Here is a 16,728-nt window from a genome sequence, read left to right on the forward strand (position 1 = left end):
GTTTTAGACGCGTTGAAATATTAAAGTTTAATACTGGGAGTTTCATTTCCAGGGGTGTTGATTGGGAAAGTTGGGAATCATCCCTAAGTTGAGGTAAGGCTTTTTAAGCCAAATTTGACTTTGTGGCTATTATAGAAAATTTTGTTCGTGCGAAAATATTGAAGTTTAATACTGGGAATTTTCGGTTTCAAGGTATTGGTCAGGAAATCTTACGGGGGTTAGACTAGATTGTTTTGGAGGCTTTCTCACTAGTCAGGTAAGGGGATACTAAGCTAGTTTTGTTTTGAGAAAATGCATGTATTTATATATATAACATCTGGTTTCAGGAAAAATAAATTTAATTATATATATACATGACTTATGCTTGGAAAATATTGTAAAATGATCGTATGTTGAATATATATGAAAATCTGTTAGTGTGGCATGAGTATAAAATGTTGTGAGATACTGTTTCTGGAAATGTTTTATGGGATGGATTTTTATGATGGAAAACCAGCGTATGGGCCGAGATTTTTATATGATTTGCTGGTGTACGAGTCGTGCTATGTGACTGTGATTTGCCAGCGTACGGGCTGTGCTATGATGTGTTTGCCGGCGTATGAATCGTGTTATGATATGTTTGCCGGCGTATGAGCCATGCTATGATGTGGTTTGCCAGCGTACGGGCTGTGTTATGACGAGAATTGCCAGCGTACGGGCTGTGCTATGTAAATGTGTAATACCGGTGTACGGACCGATGATTTTTATGATACACATATATATGCAAAATGATATGATTAATATGAAAATAAATGATATGAGATATCCATGTATCGCGATTTTAGTATATGTATATGATATCAGAACCTGGTTGGCTTGGTCTAAGCTAGTACTTGCACGATACCATTGCTATGTGTCCATGGTCTTCGTAATCATTATATTTGTGTTAACGCCGCTGTACTTCGCCTATACAAGTAACTTCCTTCTGTCCTAATACGTTACTTAGCATTCGCCTTTCTCAGCAAACCCTCGGACGGAGAGTATACCTCACCCCAAATATATATAATACTACTATATTTAATATTGATAATACTTTACTACATTACTCTCTATGTTGTTATCTCTATATTATTCATCTTTTCATGTTCTGAGCTTTCACATTTCTCTATATTCTGCATCACATAATCTCACTTAACATTTCACATTTCACATTCATATTCTACATTTCTCATTTATGTATTCATGCCTGCTTTCACATATTCTGTTTTCATATCAATCTCGTCTACTGGTCTTATATCTGTTGTTCTCATATATACTATTCTCATATTAGTTGTTCTCATATTATTACTAGTTAAATTAACAACTATAGGTTTAGAACTCTCTATACCAATGGAGAAATCACTGTCATGCTTCTGCCCCATGACGGGTTATGCGGCCTGTAGGCTAGACATAACCTTGGTTGGCCCTCTAGAGTTAAATCAACCACATTCAATAGTCTGTAAGTCCGATTGGCTGTTTCTATACTGGTCTAGACTCCAGGGGGACCTTACCCTTCCCTGCACAATCGACCATCCCATATCCACACTCTCTCTAAGACGTGTGGGTGCACTAGCGCTACCAAAATACCTGCAACAGTATTGTGCCTATTCTGGTGCACTAGAGTTCTCAAATCATACCTTGCAATTTAACATTCTCAAACACGTGCAAAATAAATCATATCACATTTTAATTCTCAATGCATTTCTAGTATTTCCTGCATCTCATACATATATCTTAGTTCAATATAGAAACTTCATTTTGCTCATGCCACATAACTTAACAACATACTTCATACGTTTACTGTAAAATAAGTCAACCCACATTCACCATTCATATATTGAAAATATAAATTTAATTTCTTACACAATTATCTAGAAAATATGTCGTTTTAACTTTCCATTTTCGCAAATAATATCTAGTAGCACAACCCGGCTAAGAAATTTACAATTCAAATGGTCGATTTTTTAGAACTCATGTGAAAATCATATACATATACACATAAAACTTCCATTTTTCATCGGTTATTTTCTCAAAAATCCTGGTTTAATATATTCCCTTTACTTGATTTCCTGAACTACGCCAGTAGGGACCCCAAAATGATGTCTTCGACACTCATCGGAATCCTGAATTAAAAACCCTAGTTTAATCAAATAAACCCCAAATAACCTACTATTTCAACATTTTTTCAACCCATAAACCTCGAACAAACATTTTAAACCCCTAATCTCAACCATCCAATCTATGTTTTCTCTGAATGGTTGGATCGTTGTCACATTAGCTATACTTGTTAAGTGATTTGAGCTACTTAGATAAAAAGAAATAAAAAATTAAAAAGGGTGCCATGTGTCACCACTGTGGGTGATGGTCCCCCACCAAATTGAACCTGTTGACCCATTTCAAACCATCCCAAACCATTTTTTTCTATTTTTATTTATTTAATTTATGTTATTTTTAATTAGTTTTTCATTTTAGAAATTAGGGGAAAATAAAAAAAAAATCATTAAAAATAAGGAAAATTTTGGAAAAATATATTTGAAGTCAGGAAAAGTATTTTGACTTATTTTGGGGTGAAATTAATAAAATCAAAAAATGAGGAAAAGTCTTTAATTTTTTTTTTAAAAAAAGAAAAATGCTAAAAATGTTCAAAAAAATTCTGCAAAATTTTTGAAAAATCTAAGAATATTTTTAAAGATTAAATTTATGATTTTATTTGATTTGTGTGTGTGTCCCAATGATTTCAAAAAGGATAAAGAGATATTTCAGACCTCATATGTATTAACTTTGAGGAGAGTTTATTTAACAAGATTCTCTCGTTTGGAGGTCTTATTAGAAATTTCTAATCTCATTTTTTACTTATTTTTTTTATTTATTTGCTTAATTAATTAATTATTTATTTCAAAGGGGGTTAATGAAAGACCATTAACTTCAAATTAGGGATAATTAATGATTAATTAGGTACCGTTCGTAGAACAGGTGTGTAGGGTGTGCTAATACCTTACCCTCGCATAACTGAACTTTCGATCCTAATTCTAGTGAAAGCAGACTAAGACTACTGGTTCATTAGTATAAGAATAGTCAAGAGACTAATCAAGGAGCAGTAATTAGGTGATCTAATTGTACCAAGGTAAATAGTAGATTAGTGGCGACTCCATCAAAATTAAAATATTATTATTACTCGTCATTTTAGACCATTCTCCGAGACGTTGCAACAACAACACGTTGGTAATAAAATAAGAATACCAGCTTTTACATCACAAAGAACATCCCCTCAACCATGCTAGCTTCAAAGAATTGGGCCAAAATGCTATTTTAGTCCTAGGAAAGCTTTGCTATCAAGTTTACAAGAGAGTCCTCAAATGTCTATTTTCATCCATGTCTCGCCATATTATTCTTTAAAAGGTGCCTCACTTACACTCGATCAAAGGTAGGATTCCAATTCTGAAATTCTTCCTCTCGTGTGTGTGGGTGTGATTCTCAACCTTGTAAAACAACGTTCCTCATTGGGTTATAGGTCCAATCTCCTTTCTCGCAAGTCACATCACCACAGCCCCGTTGAGGGAGAGAATGCACAGCCAAGCTTGAGCCATCCATCCAAGGAGTTTTGGATCTCATCATAGATGTCTTTTGTTGATGTCGAAAGTTATTTAATGCCCCAAATGGGGAGTATTGTTCACTTTGACCTGTGGACTGCAATAATGTGGTAACCCAAGCCTCATAAATGAAATCACCAAAGTTTCACTTAACTAATGCGTTATTCCAGTCCAGACCTTGCTTCCATCAGCACCCATAGCTGCATGCAGCATAAAATTAAGATACATTTTTTTTTTTTAATTGTCTTTCTAATTTATTTTTTTGATGGAGGTAAATTCATTAAATAAAAGCAGAGGTTCAAACTGTATATCTCTGGCTGTAGTACAGCGAGAACTCAAAATACTTCTGCAGAGACGGGCAAGGAGTAACAACTGAACACAACAGTATTAAGACAACCACAGGAATGCAACAACTCACCAAGAACACATACATTCTGCTACTACAACTCTAACTCAAACCAGAAAGCACAAATTAAATGTATAGCAAAAACGATTGACCTCACTAAACTGATTTCTTCCCCACAGTCGCTGCCAATTTCATATCTGCAAACCTAAAAAAAAAAAAAAAAACCTCAGAAATGTTGCCAAGTAGAGTTTGAATGGAATGCCAGGAGCCTTGGAAGATTCTGATGTTTCTTTCCACCCATACATGATAATTAAATAGTGGAAACAACTGAGATGACTCCTATAAGTTTATATATCTTATTGCTGTGGATAGGACAAGTTACAGAAAGAAAACAAAAATGGAATTGTCATGGGGTCATCATGTCACACAGCCTAGCTAGCTAGTAGAACAATTAATTATACTTCCATGAATCACTTGAATAAAATCAATTTTAACCCTACATAAATATGTACTTGACTTGATTTGAATTGGGCTTGCTTCAAAGCTGATGAAGTTTGAATTACTAGGACTTTCCTAGCCAAAATTTTATAAAATGAGTTCAAGTTAACCATCTCTCATTTTCTCCTACTATTTGGAAAAAAAAAACCATGTCAAACATAAGGATTTTTTTTTTTCAGGTAAGCTATGCATGAACTATAGTGGGTGCTAATTGCATAGAAGACAGTACTACATGATCTGCAAATGATCTCCAGTTATTAATTACATGGGTTGCAGAAATGATCTTTTTTCTTCGTGGGAAGCAAACATTAATATATGTGGAAAGAAAACAATAGGATCTAATGTGGAAAGAAAGCAATGTAGGCCACAAGGTTAATTGCGGGTATGGTGCTCTCCAAAAACCATTTTCTCCAAAACCACTCTCATTTCTCCTCTTGTATAAATACCCTTTTGCTGTAACTGACACTGAAATGAAATATATACCCTTTTTCTTCTATCGTATACCTTACAAATAGCTTCTTCCTACTATAATCATGCCAATGGAAGATACTTCAATTAGTGCAAGTTCACAGCATCATGATGAATCAAACACAGATGCAAAGCGGCGACTTTTATCAATCTTAACTAGGCTTCATGCAGGTTTTTTCAGAATAAGTATCTCTTTAGGTGCCCAAGCTTTACTGTGGAAGAAGCTTGGTAAGCTCACCATCAAGTCCAAAGCTCTGCGATTTGTATATCGAGTTCTCCCTTCAACAGCTTTCCTTTCACTCTGGTACCTTGGGTTTGGCACATTAATTCTGCTATCTCTTCTCTACCTTCTCAGATGCTTCTTCCACTTTCACATGGTAAAGGCAGAGTTCTTGCACCATGTGGGAGTGAACTACTTGTTTGCACCTTGGATTTCCTGGCTTCTCTTGCTTCAATCTGCACCAGTACTAGTTGTTCCAAACACCGTTTCCTACATGGTTCTCTGGTGGGTTTTTGCACTTCCACTTATGCTGCTGGAAGTAAAAATATATGGACAGTGGTTCACAACAGAGAAGCGAACATTATCAACAATGGCGAACCCAACTAGCCAGGTTTCCGTCATAGGGAACTTCGTGGGTGCTCGAGCAGCAGCGCTGATGGGGTGGAAAGAGAGTGCAGTTTGCCTGTTCTCGCTTGGGCTGGTTCACTATTTAGTACTCTTCATCACACTTTACCAGCATTTATCGGGTTGTAGTCACCTTCCAACGATGCTCCGCCCTGTCTTCTTCTTGTTCTTTGCTGCACCTAGCATGGCTAGCCTGGCTTGGACCTCCATCTCTGGATCTTTTGATACTGCATCAAAGATGTCGTTCTTCCTCTCCTTCTTCCTCTTCATGTGCCTGGTAATTCTGAAATTGAAAAGGGGAGGGGGGGAGAAGAAGGGTGGTAATTGCTACACCTTTTTGTTGTATACATGAAATTATCCTTCAGAAACATTTGAAAAAATAAAAAAAGAAAAATTAAAAACAAAAGAGGGGGAGGGGGGAATTCTTGAGGTGACTGGAGCATAAAATCTGCTTCAGCTTGAGACGGGAAAATTTGTTTCATGCAGGACTAGAATAAGGGATGGCATGCGCAGAGTACCATAGAAGTAGGAAAGTTTGATGCTCATAAGCACAAGAGAAACTTAACATAAAGCACCAAGTCTAAAACAACCATTGGACTACCCATTAGTGAAAAAAAATATCATGTCAAAAACCTAGTCCACAACGAACCACCTTCAGAATTCAACTCAATTTACTTTACTTTGTTGTTTTTGAAATCAACAGGCTTGTAGACCAGCCCTTTTCAAGAAATCAATGAGGAGATTCAGCATTGTGTGGTGGGCGTATTCATTCCCGCTGTCTTTTCTGGCTTTGGCCTCAGCAGAATATGCACAGGAGGTGAGAGGTTACACTGCAATTGGATTAACACTTGCTCTATCGGTACTATCTGCAGTGGTTTTCTATGGATTGATTCTGTTCACTGCTTTCAGAACTGATTCACTTCTGGGGGAAAAGAGATCCCTCCCTGAATTTTGCTAATGATTTAGGGACAGAGCATGATCACCTGCACTGGTTCAACTCATGTTTAATAACAGTAAAAAATTAATTATTTTTTCTCTTTGCAAGTGAATCCAAAACTTGTGCACACCTGGGTTTTATGACCAATGGCATCACAGAATATAGAATAAATAACAGGTTGATTGCTTTGGATTGTCTAAATATCATCTGATCTTCACACACTCCTTTTTCTTTTAGGTGATGTCCTGGGTGTCCACGTCCGTTTTAACGGTCCGCGACTAATCCCACTCCTTTTGTGTGTGTATGTTTGAGAGAGAGAGAGGGAGAGAAGATACAGGAAAATAAACTTTAGCAACAGGACACTCCCATGAATCAAGAATTAAACATAAACTTCTATCAAGTCCAACCATCCGTTAACTCTTAGTGAACAATATTTGTTTGATGATCCTCCAGAGTTATCTCACAATCCAAGAGTACACAATCGGAAGAAAAAATCAGCAGTAAGGATTTCTCTTTCATTATACCCTACTTACAAAATACAAATTGCAACTCATCAGGACAAAACCAATTCAGCATGAACCAATGCCTTGCTATGCTAAAATTTCACAAAAGAAAAAATATATATCAAATGTCTGTTTCTTCTTTTTCTTTCTTTTCTTTTTAGTGCTTGCATTCACTTAGACTTACAATGATGCATGGATAACAACTAAACTGTAATAAACAAACTTGTCAAAGAACTTGCACAAGAACTGGAAGGGATGCAGAAAATGTCCGTCAGTTGTTACATATTCTTCTTGCTAGCAGAACGTGACAATCTCCGGTCAAATGATTGCAACTGGTTCCGAAGGTTTTGGTTTTCCTCTAGCAAACGGTCGTACTCAAGAAGGAATCCTTCAGATTGCTTCTTCAGAGCAACTGCATTGATTTCTGCAGAGTCTGCCTCCTTTATCTTTGTCTGAAGTTCAGATTCCAGATGCCTAAGCTTTGTCTGCAATTTATTCATCTCTTCCTCCAATACTTTGATTTCCCCTGCACTACAAGCTTTCCAATCCTCAAAAGCTATGCTTTGTTTTTTCACAGCTTCCATGCTCTTCCTTCGTAAACGAAGTTCTCTGATATAATGGTGCAGTCTGTCTATCATTAGTGCAAGGAATAAGGAGCATCCTGCATCATTGTATTCAATTTAATACACCAACTAGACACTAATTTCACAAGTTTTCAATAATTTTTTTTAATTCAACCAACCTTCCAAAAATGCCCTCAATTTACAAGTTATTTTGTAATTAAAATATTTAGAAATCATAGGTATATAAGTAATTTAATAAATTAACTTTTATTTTAATTTTAAAAAAAAATCTAAAATCTTATGATAGTTCAAATTCAAAACTTCTCACCATGAAACAATCCAACTCCTCCCTCGGCTAAGCAGTTTCTGTTTCAAATATCCATAATTTTAAATTTCTAAAACTTATTATGAACTCCTCAATTATCTCCTATAAATAACAACTTTCCCTATTATCTCTTAAAAAGTAGTAATTTTGGGGGGTTGTGGGCCCCCACAGCTAGTTTAAAATAAAAGCAGGGGAAGAAATAATATTATTTACACCATGAAATATTTCCAGTTACAGCATCTTATTGCTCTATTACAGGAGCTCAGTGGAGCTGAGTGGAGCTGTTCAAAAGATACTTGATTCAATATGGTTACATATTCAGGCTCCATTGATCAAGGGAAATAAAGCTCCAGCAATAGAAAGGGAGGACCCATGGCCAGAGCTTGGGTTGGGGAATAGAGCCATAAGCACGGTCAGGGGTGACAGAGAACGTGCTTGTACAGTTCATAGAAGGACTTGGTCAACTTGTTGATTGCTGGGGACTTTCACTCTATATTTGAAACAGGCCTCTTAGTTCTAGTCTTTCTTGGAAGTCAGCCAGTGTTTCATCTATCTTTTTATTGACAACAATAACAATACATCACCCCACCAACACAATGATACTCTCCTCCACAAATTTCATTTCCCCCACCCCAACCCCCCACTCCCTGAAAAATGATGCGTTAAACAACCTAGAGTGCAAGCACTTTCAAGTTTATAATTGCATAAGCATAAAGCTAGCAAATATGTCAAATGTCCCATCATGGAACCAATATAAGACTAGACCAAAATACATGCACACGGGATCAGTCCTTTTTATGCTTGAGACCCTCATGCAAAAGCACATAATGAAGTAAATTCACAGTTGTTAGATCTAGGTTATTGAACTTTAGAGGCAATGCAACAATCAAAATTAAATTTAAAATGGGCAAATTGTGATATTTCATCAAAGTTTTATTTAAGTTTCTATTTGAGAAATCGCTAGAGAGGTGTGGGCAACAATGGAATTCAACCTTAAGGAGCACAAATTGAGTTAATCATTCAATAACTGTAACTTTGTAGAAAATATAAAAATCTTATCATAACATAAATGATCCCTTCACTTTTTTTTTCTAATTATTTGACTTTTGACCTTTGATGGGTATGCTTATCAAGCAGATTTCATTGAATGGCCTTGATATATTGTTACTCTTATTTGGTGTTTGGAACAAGTATAATGTGATTAGCTTCATTGCCTTGTCTTGATTGCTTTCTACTTGTGATGCTCAATATGAGAGCAAAATTACTACTTCATCATTACGAGCCAAGCTTGTTCAGGGCATTATGCTTGCTTGTGACCGCTTGTCTCGTGCGTTGGGGATGGGTTTCCATCATGTAAATACTAGTGTAGGTTCATTTTTCAGAAAGTAGTTTCTCCCTATGCTAAAACAGGTAGTATTGACTCTTTGATCATTTTGATGTTTCCTAGTGCCAGAATAAGAATTGCATAGAAAGCTCTTTAGGGGAGAGTGAGGGTTCATCAACTTGTAAAACTCACTAGATATTGTCAACGTGTTTAGCCTACTGGCCTCCCTCGCTAGACACACAATGTTAACGAAGGTGTTGTTAATGAATTACATTGCTTCAATGTTTACTGCTTACTTGCCACTGCTTTCATAATTGCTTACTGCTTCCGCTTACGTTTGATTGAATGATAATGAAAGTGTTTTGTGAATGAATTGTGGTAAACAATAGGCTGACTAGTTAAACAATAGGGCTTTAGCTAGCGCCGCACAGTCCTTTCACAAAGGAGTGAAATAGTCAGTCCGTGACACCTTCTCTTGATTTCTTTCTACTTGTGATACTCAATATGAGAGCAAAATTACTACTTTTAAATTTTAATGGGTTCATAAGGCATAATCATGTTGAGATTGCTGAAGATGGAGTCGTCGGCAGCTACACCAACCAGTTGCTTTCATTGACATTGGAGACTGGCGGCCGCCTACCCAGCACACCTTGTTTGAATTGCAGCCACCAACCTTGCCCACCTTGTTTGAATTTCACCCCCCAATTCATGGCTATATATAGCAAAGGGTGTGTGAGTGAAATTGTGGTGTGAGTGTAGTGTTGGGTGCATGAGTGTGTGAGGAACAGAATTTGTGTTGAGAGAGAGAGAGAGTAGAGTTGAGCAGAGTCGCTCCTCCTCCTTGTATTATTCTCCCAATTTATAGTGAAGTTGTGTGTGCTTCGTGTATGTAGGTTAGATTGGACTGAACCACATAAATCTGGTGTTCCATTTTTTGGTTGTATATATTTTACTCGTGTGTGATTATTGCTCCTAGATCCACCTCCAACAATTGGTATTAGAACAAGGTTGGAGCAAAATTGCCAGATTGGAGCCTCTGCCAAGTATCTCAAAATTGCGTTTTGAGGCCACCAACGTGTCCTCTCGTTGAGACAAAACCAACGGTAGTAATCGGAGCTCGAAGGGAGCTCAGACGAAGCTACATGTGCCTGCACGTGCCACCGACTGTCGGACGACGTTCCCACGCACCCCCATGTGCCCATCGGTGATCGGTGTCCGCGTCAGCGTTGGTTAGCGCCACATCAGCCTCGGGTCCATGGCCATGTCAGTGTCGAGTCAACAGCACAGTTAGCCACCACGGCAACCGGGACCCACGGCACGTCATCTGCCATGTCAACAGCAGGCCCACAGTGCCACATCAGCAGGTGGGCCTCATAGCGCCACGTCAACAGACAATGCAGTTAACAGCGTCATTAACGCCGTCAGAATATTCCATTAATGGAGGGAATATTCTGTCAAACTTAACAAAAATTGACCGTTTTGACCAGAAAGTTTGACCAGACTTTTCGAAACCATTTCGGGTTCATTTTTCGAACGACTTGAACTATTTCTAAGGTTTTCGGCCGTTCCAGATCAAACTGTGCTATCCGTTTGAGCTGATTCCATCTCTAGATCGGCGAATCGAGACATCGAACGAAAAGAGCTCACAGATTGAGATGTTTGACGACAAAAATTTCGGTTTCTGAAAAATACAGATTGAAAACTACTTGTTTGGTAAGGAGTTACACTTACCATTGAAGGAAAAATCAGAATCTATAAAGGAGGGCGAGTGAGAGTTGCTTGAACGAAAAGTTTTCAGAGCTATCAGAATGACGTTAGCAAAGTCTATTGCCTTCAATATCAAGCACTTCACAACCACCAAGTCTTTTATGGATGCGCTATCCAATATGTATGAACAACCATCAGCCGCGAATAAGGTACACCTAATGAAAAGGTTGTTTACCATGAATATGTCTACAAGTGAAAGTTTTAGCAAACATCTTGAATAATTTTAACAAGCTATCGACTCAACTCACTTCAGTTGGAATTACATTTGACAGTGAGATCTGTGCCCTACTGATTCTTAATCAGTTGCTTGAGAGTTGGAAAGGTATTGTTATTGCGATCAGTAGCTCCGTAAGAAAATTGAAGTTGAAGTACGACGAGGTCATCAGCATGATTTTGACGGAAAAGATAAGAATGCAGTCAAACAATGCCTCCATTTCAAGTTCAGTCTTGAACGTGGAAAGCCGAGGGAAAGGAAGTGGGTATGGGCGATCAAACAATCACGACAGATCAAGGACCAGGCGGTCTAGGTCTAGAAATCCTAGAGGTTCTCAGGGTACAAAGAACATTGAGTGCTGGAACTGTGGAAAGGCCGGGCATTTCAGAAACCAGTGCAAAAGTTCGAAAAAAGAATTTGAGACGAAAACAGAAACAAATCTCGCCTCGAAAAAAAGATGCACTGATATGCTCTTTGGAAAGCAAGCAGGAATCTTGGGTCTTAGACTCCGGAGCCTCATTTCATGCCACTTGTAGCAGAGATTTCCTAGAGGAGTACACATAAAGTAATTTCAGTAAGGTGTACCTTGGCAACGATCAACCTTATGACATGATTGGCAAGGGAGTTGTGAAGATAAAGATAAATGGGTTAGTATGGGAGTTGAAAGATGTTAGATATATTCCAAACCTGAGAAAAAACTTGATCTCAGTTGGTCAACTGGCAAATAAGGGATACATGACAACATTCATTGGCGATGAATGGAAGGTTTCAAAGGGTGTACTAAAGATTGCACGAGGTAAGAAAACTAGAATATTTTATCTAACCTCCAATGCCTCCATGTCTATTTCAGTTGCTGTAGGAAATGACAACAGCAACATCTGGCACCAACGACTCGGTCACTTGAGCGAGAAAGGACTCAAGATGATGCACTCAAAGGGAAAAATGAGTGGTTTACGGTCAGTAGAGATTGACATGTGCGAGGATTGCATACTCGGGAAACAGAAGAAGATCAGTTTCCAGACATACACCCATACCCCAAAGAAGGAGAGACTAGAAATAGTCCACTCAGATGTATGGGGACCGATGCCCGTCTCATCCATAGGCGGAAGGAATTATTTCGTCATGTTCATTGACGATAATTCTAGAAAGGTATGAGTTTACTTTCGAAAGGTATGAAAAGCAATGATTGAAAATGAAACTGGTTTAAAAATCAAGAAACTGAGAACCGATAATGGTGGTGAGTATGAAGACATCAGGTTCAAGAAATTATGCTATGAGCAAAGTATTGGGATGGAAATAAATGTGCCACGTACGCCCTAACACAGTGGCGTAGCCGAGCAGATGAACCGAATGTTGACTAAAAAAGCCAGAAGCATGCGTATCTGGTCAAACTTACCAATGCAGTTCTGGGCAGAAGCAATCGGCACAGTAGCATACTTGATTAACAGGGGTTCATTAGTACCATTGAACCACTATCTACCAGAAGAGGTATGAAGTAGAAAAGATGTGAGACTTTCACATTTGAAAGTTTTTGGTTGTGTTACATACATACATATCAGTGATCATATTAGAAACAAGCTTGATCCTAAGTTCTGAAAATGCAACTTCGTTGGCTGCGGTGAAGATGAGTATAGGTATCGCACTTGAGACGATGAAAACAAGAAGCTGATCAAAAGAAGCGATGTGATCTTCAACGAAAAAGTGATGTACAAAGACAAACACACAACAGAATCCACCGAACCAGCTCAGAGAGAATCAACCTATGTAAACATGGATAATGTCCCAAAAGGTGTAGGGACACAACCGCAAAATGTCGAGAACCCTTAGGTGGAGGAACCAGTGGAGCAGATCGTCGCACCACCAGCTCTTACTCCAGCTCCGGAGCTTAAGAGATCTTCTCGGTCCCATGTACCAAATAGAAGGTATATGGATTATTTACTTCTTACAGATGGAGGAGAGCTCGAATGCTATGATGATACATGTCAGGTGGCAAATACGAGCAAGTGGAAACTTGCGATGAAGGACGAGATGGAATCTCTCACCTCCAATAAAACATGGGAACTAGCGATATTGTCCAATGGTAAGAAGACTCTTCACAACAAGTGGGTGTACAAGATCAAAGAGGAGCATGATGGCTTCAAGAGGTACAAAACTTGGTTGGTAGTCAAAGACTTCGAGCAGAGAAAGGAATCGACTACACCGACATCTTTGTACCAATTGTGACTACAAAGAAGCTGAAATTATTCTCAACTTCAGTTGATCTTCATGCTTGAAGACAGATGCGAGCACATCATTTACCTATACACTGGTTGAGATGATGCCTCCGTTTCCAAGTGGGAGATTGTTGAGATTGCTGAAGATGGAGTCATCGGTAGCCGCACCAACCCATTGCTTTCATTGACATTGGAGACCGGCGACCGCCTACCCAACACACCTTGCTCGAATTGCAGCCACCAACGCTGCCTACCTTATTTGAATTTCACTCCCCCCCCCCCCCCCCAAAAAAAAAAATTCATGGCTATATATAGCAGAGTGCGTGTGATTGAAATTGTGGTCTGAGTATAGCGTTGCGTGCATGAGTGTGTGAGGAACAGAATTTGTGTTGAGAAAAAGAGAGAGAGTAGAGTTGAGCAGAGTCGCTCCTCGTCCTTGTATTATTCTCCCAATTTATAGTGAAGTTGATTGTGCTCCGTGGACGTATGTCAGATTAGATCGAACCACGTAAATCTGGTATTCCATTTTTTGGTTGTTTATATTTTGCTCGTGTGTGATTATTGCTCCTAGATCTACCCCCAACAAATCAAACACTGTAAGCACCATTATATAAGCTATAATTTGCTCAGGACAGCTCCATCCAAAGTTTTGATTGACAAGTGTTGCAATCAGAAATAAGACACAGCTAATCAAGCATGCCAAACCACAACACAAAAATATGCAGGCAGAGTGATGCTTATCAATTAATAATATAACATATACCATATAAATGGGGAGGAGTAACTTCCGAGACACCACATGCACCATAGCTTTAGAGGGCATGAACAATCGCTAATTATGATGCAACAAATCTACAAAAGCACAAGATGAGGAAATGTTGTATCCAAAATGTAGACAAGTTAAATGAGTTGGTTGGATCATATATGAACCGTTTACCCAGTTATGACCTCTTTACATAAAATGGGTCCACCTATTTATGCCCAACCGTTCAAAAAATGGGTTTATTGGTTCACTTATTTGCCCTCATATGACCTATTTAAAATCAGCTAGTAGGTTATCTACACTCTCACATCACCTCACTCATCAATGCCAACATGACACCACCACCACTGGCAGCATCGCCCATCATCACAAATCAACAACGTCTTTTTAAAATCAGCATGACCTTATACCATACAATTGAAGAGGAATAACGTCCATGGCGCCACATGCATCATAGCTTTAGAGGGCATGCAAAGTCACTCAATATGATGCAACAAAACCACAAAAGCACGATATGAGGAAACATCATATCCAAAACGTAGACAAGTTACACAAGTGAGTTGGGTTACTACCCATTTATCCATTTATGACCTATTTACATAAAATGAGCCTACCCATTAATTTATTCCCCTTGCCCTTATATGACCTATTCAAAATCAACAAATAAATTATCTACACTCTCACATCACCTCACTCATCACTTCCAACATGACACTACCACCACCACCATGGGTACCATCGTCCCATCACCACAAAATGCACCATCAAAATTGGGTAAATGGACAAATTCCAGCTATTAAAGGTCATAGATGTCAGTAAGTTATGACTCAAATGTCTACTTTGGAATTCATTTAGCAATTGGGAACGGAGTCAATATGATCTCCACAGATCATTAATTACATTTTACTGCTCTGGGATCAGATTCAAGTAAACAGGCTATCTGTGACAGGATTAATAGCCATATCTGATAAAATTAATCATCCATTAATTGTGCGTACATGAGAGAGAGAGGGAGAGAGAGAGAGAGAGAGAGAGAGAGAGTAGCAGTTTGTATAGCTAGTAGTCATCCAACTTTAATTTTATTTTATTTTTTTTAAAAAAAAACCCCTAAACCGATTACATTTGTCACCAGTGCATTATTATCAAGAAAAGTTGTTAAGCTTGCAACGAATTTAGAAGAAATAAAAAATTTTCAATCTTAATAAATATATAACTGAATCAAACGATACATAATAATAATAATAATAATAATAATAATAATAATAATAATAATAAAGAAGCAAATTAAGAAATACCCATGAGAGAAGCTTCAAGGAGGTGATAGGCCACGAGAACCTGATCCGTCGGATTAACAATGCCTCCTTCATCGATCCCGCTCCTCTGTAGTTTCATCATACTGTACACACTAGAGATCATCACCACGAAGACCGTTCCGCCGACGGTCTTCACGACCACGGGGCCGCGGCCGCGCTTCACCCGATCCAGTCCCGTGATCACCAACTTCCGCAGAGGGTTCTTGAACAGGAGCGCCGTGATCAGGGCCGTCTCCGAGAAGATCACCGTGAACAGAAGCTGAATCATCCCCGTTCAGTCAACCCCTCCCTCTGATAAGGTCTCCCAATCGAACGGGTCCAAACGAGAGATTCAGGGTTTTGAGGGTATGAAAGGTTGTAGGGAATCAACGGGATAGAGTTCAGGGAGAAGGGAGGGGGAAGAGATGAAGCCTCTCCATGGGTAGAAATGGAGGAGCTCCGCGGTCTCAGAAGTTCATTCTTTTGAATTTTTTTTTTTTTAAAAGAAATTATTAAAGTAGTTAGTCTTAAAATTATTTTACCATTTTACCCTCCACGGATGATAAATATTTATTGTTCTATCTATTAAAAATCAATATTAGTATTTATAAGACTATTGTTCTTTTCTTATTTAAATGAATTCTTTTATTAAATCAACATATAGGATTAGTGTCAAATCATGAGATTTAAAATTTCTCTTTTAAGTATGTATACATATTTGAGACATTGTCAAGTAAATTTTTAAAATTAATTATTCAAAAAAATGAAAGTGAGAACTAGAATACTAAAAACTTATACGTTATTTTAAAATTTTAAAAAGTATATAAATATAAATTATAGTTTTCGTATGTATGTTCAATTCAAATAATTTGATGCTACGATTTGGTTCTAAATCTTTCAGATGTTTTATATTGAAACTTCAAATAAGTTAGAAGTCATAAATTTAAGAATGAATATGGATTATTCCTTTAACAAATTCAATAAAAGAAATATGCCATCCGTAATTATTTCTTTATATACCCTAAATTGAGTGGCCATAATATGTGATAATCAATATTTTCAAAGTTTTAATATTATTATTAAAAAAAAAAAAAGAGGGGTTCAATGCATAAGCAATTGCTACTATTTATGAAAGTTCTTGAGTTCGCTTAGTTGTTATCATTTTTTTAATTAGTGTAAAAATATTCTAACGATCAACAACTTAGAAGTCATAGTTATTATACGAAAAAATTAAAATTTATAATGATCCAATAAATTTAAATTCTTAGTAAGTGTATTTATT

At 37.7% G+C, this 16,728-nt stretch overlaps 2 protein-coding genes across 2 annotated transcripts; one reads left to right on the forward strand and one right to left on the reverse strand.

The window, feature by feature from the left end:
• The first annotated feature begins 4,991 nt into the window (after positions 1-4,991).
• On the forward strand, positions 4,992-6,503 carry LOC131153656 (S-type anion channel SLAH1-like). The gene is made up of 2 exons (XM_058106108.1): positions 4,992-5,822; positions 6,249-6,503. The coding sequence occupies exons 1-2, from the start codon at positions 4,992-4,994 to the stop codon at positions 6,501-6,503; spliced, it is 1,086 nt and encodes a 361-aa protein (XP_057962091.1).
• Positions 6,504-6,853: 350 nt separating this feature from the next.
• LOC131152878 (uncharacterized) lies at positions 6,854-15,939 on the reverse strand. The gene is made up of 2 exons (XM_058104812.1): positions 15,450-15,939; positions 6,854-7,646 (listed from the first exon to the last, which is right to left on the reverse strand). Exons 1-2 carry the CDS (start codon positions 15,733-15,735, stop codon positions 7,264-7,266), a joined length of 669 nt encoding a protein of 222 aa, XP_057960795.1. The 5' UTR covers positions 15,736-15,939; the 3' UTR covers positions 6,854-7,263.
• Between the last annotated feature and the right edge of the window lie 789 nt (positions 15,940-16,728).

This window comes from Malania oleifera, chromosome 4, assembly GCF_029873635.1.
Source record: "Malania oleifera isolate guangnan ecotype guangnan chromosome 4, ASM2987363v1, whole genome shotgun sequence".
Taxonomy (NCBI): Eukaryota; Viridiplantae; Streptophyta; class Magnoliopsida; order Santalales; family Ximeniaceae; genus Malania; species Malania oleifera.

Coding starts and splice junctions, on each gene's coding strand:
- LOC131153656 (XM_058106108.1), top strand. CDS start 4,992: ATGGAAGATACTTCAATTAGTGCAAGTTCACAGCATCATGATGAATCA. Junction 5,823..6,248: donor TCTTCCTCTTCATGTGCCTG/GTAATTCTGAAA, acceptor TGAAATCAACAG/GCTTGTAGACCAGCCCTTTT.
- LOC131152878 (XM_058104812.1), bottom strand. CDS start 15,735: ATGATTCAGCTTCTGTTCACGGTGATCTTCTCGGAGACGGCCCTGATC. Junction 7,647..15,449: donor CCTTGAAGCTTCTCTCATGG/GTATTTCTTAAT, acceptor ACAATGATGCAG/GATGCTCCTTATTCCTTGCA.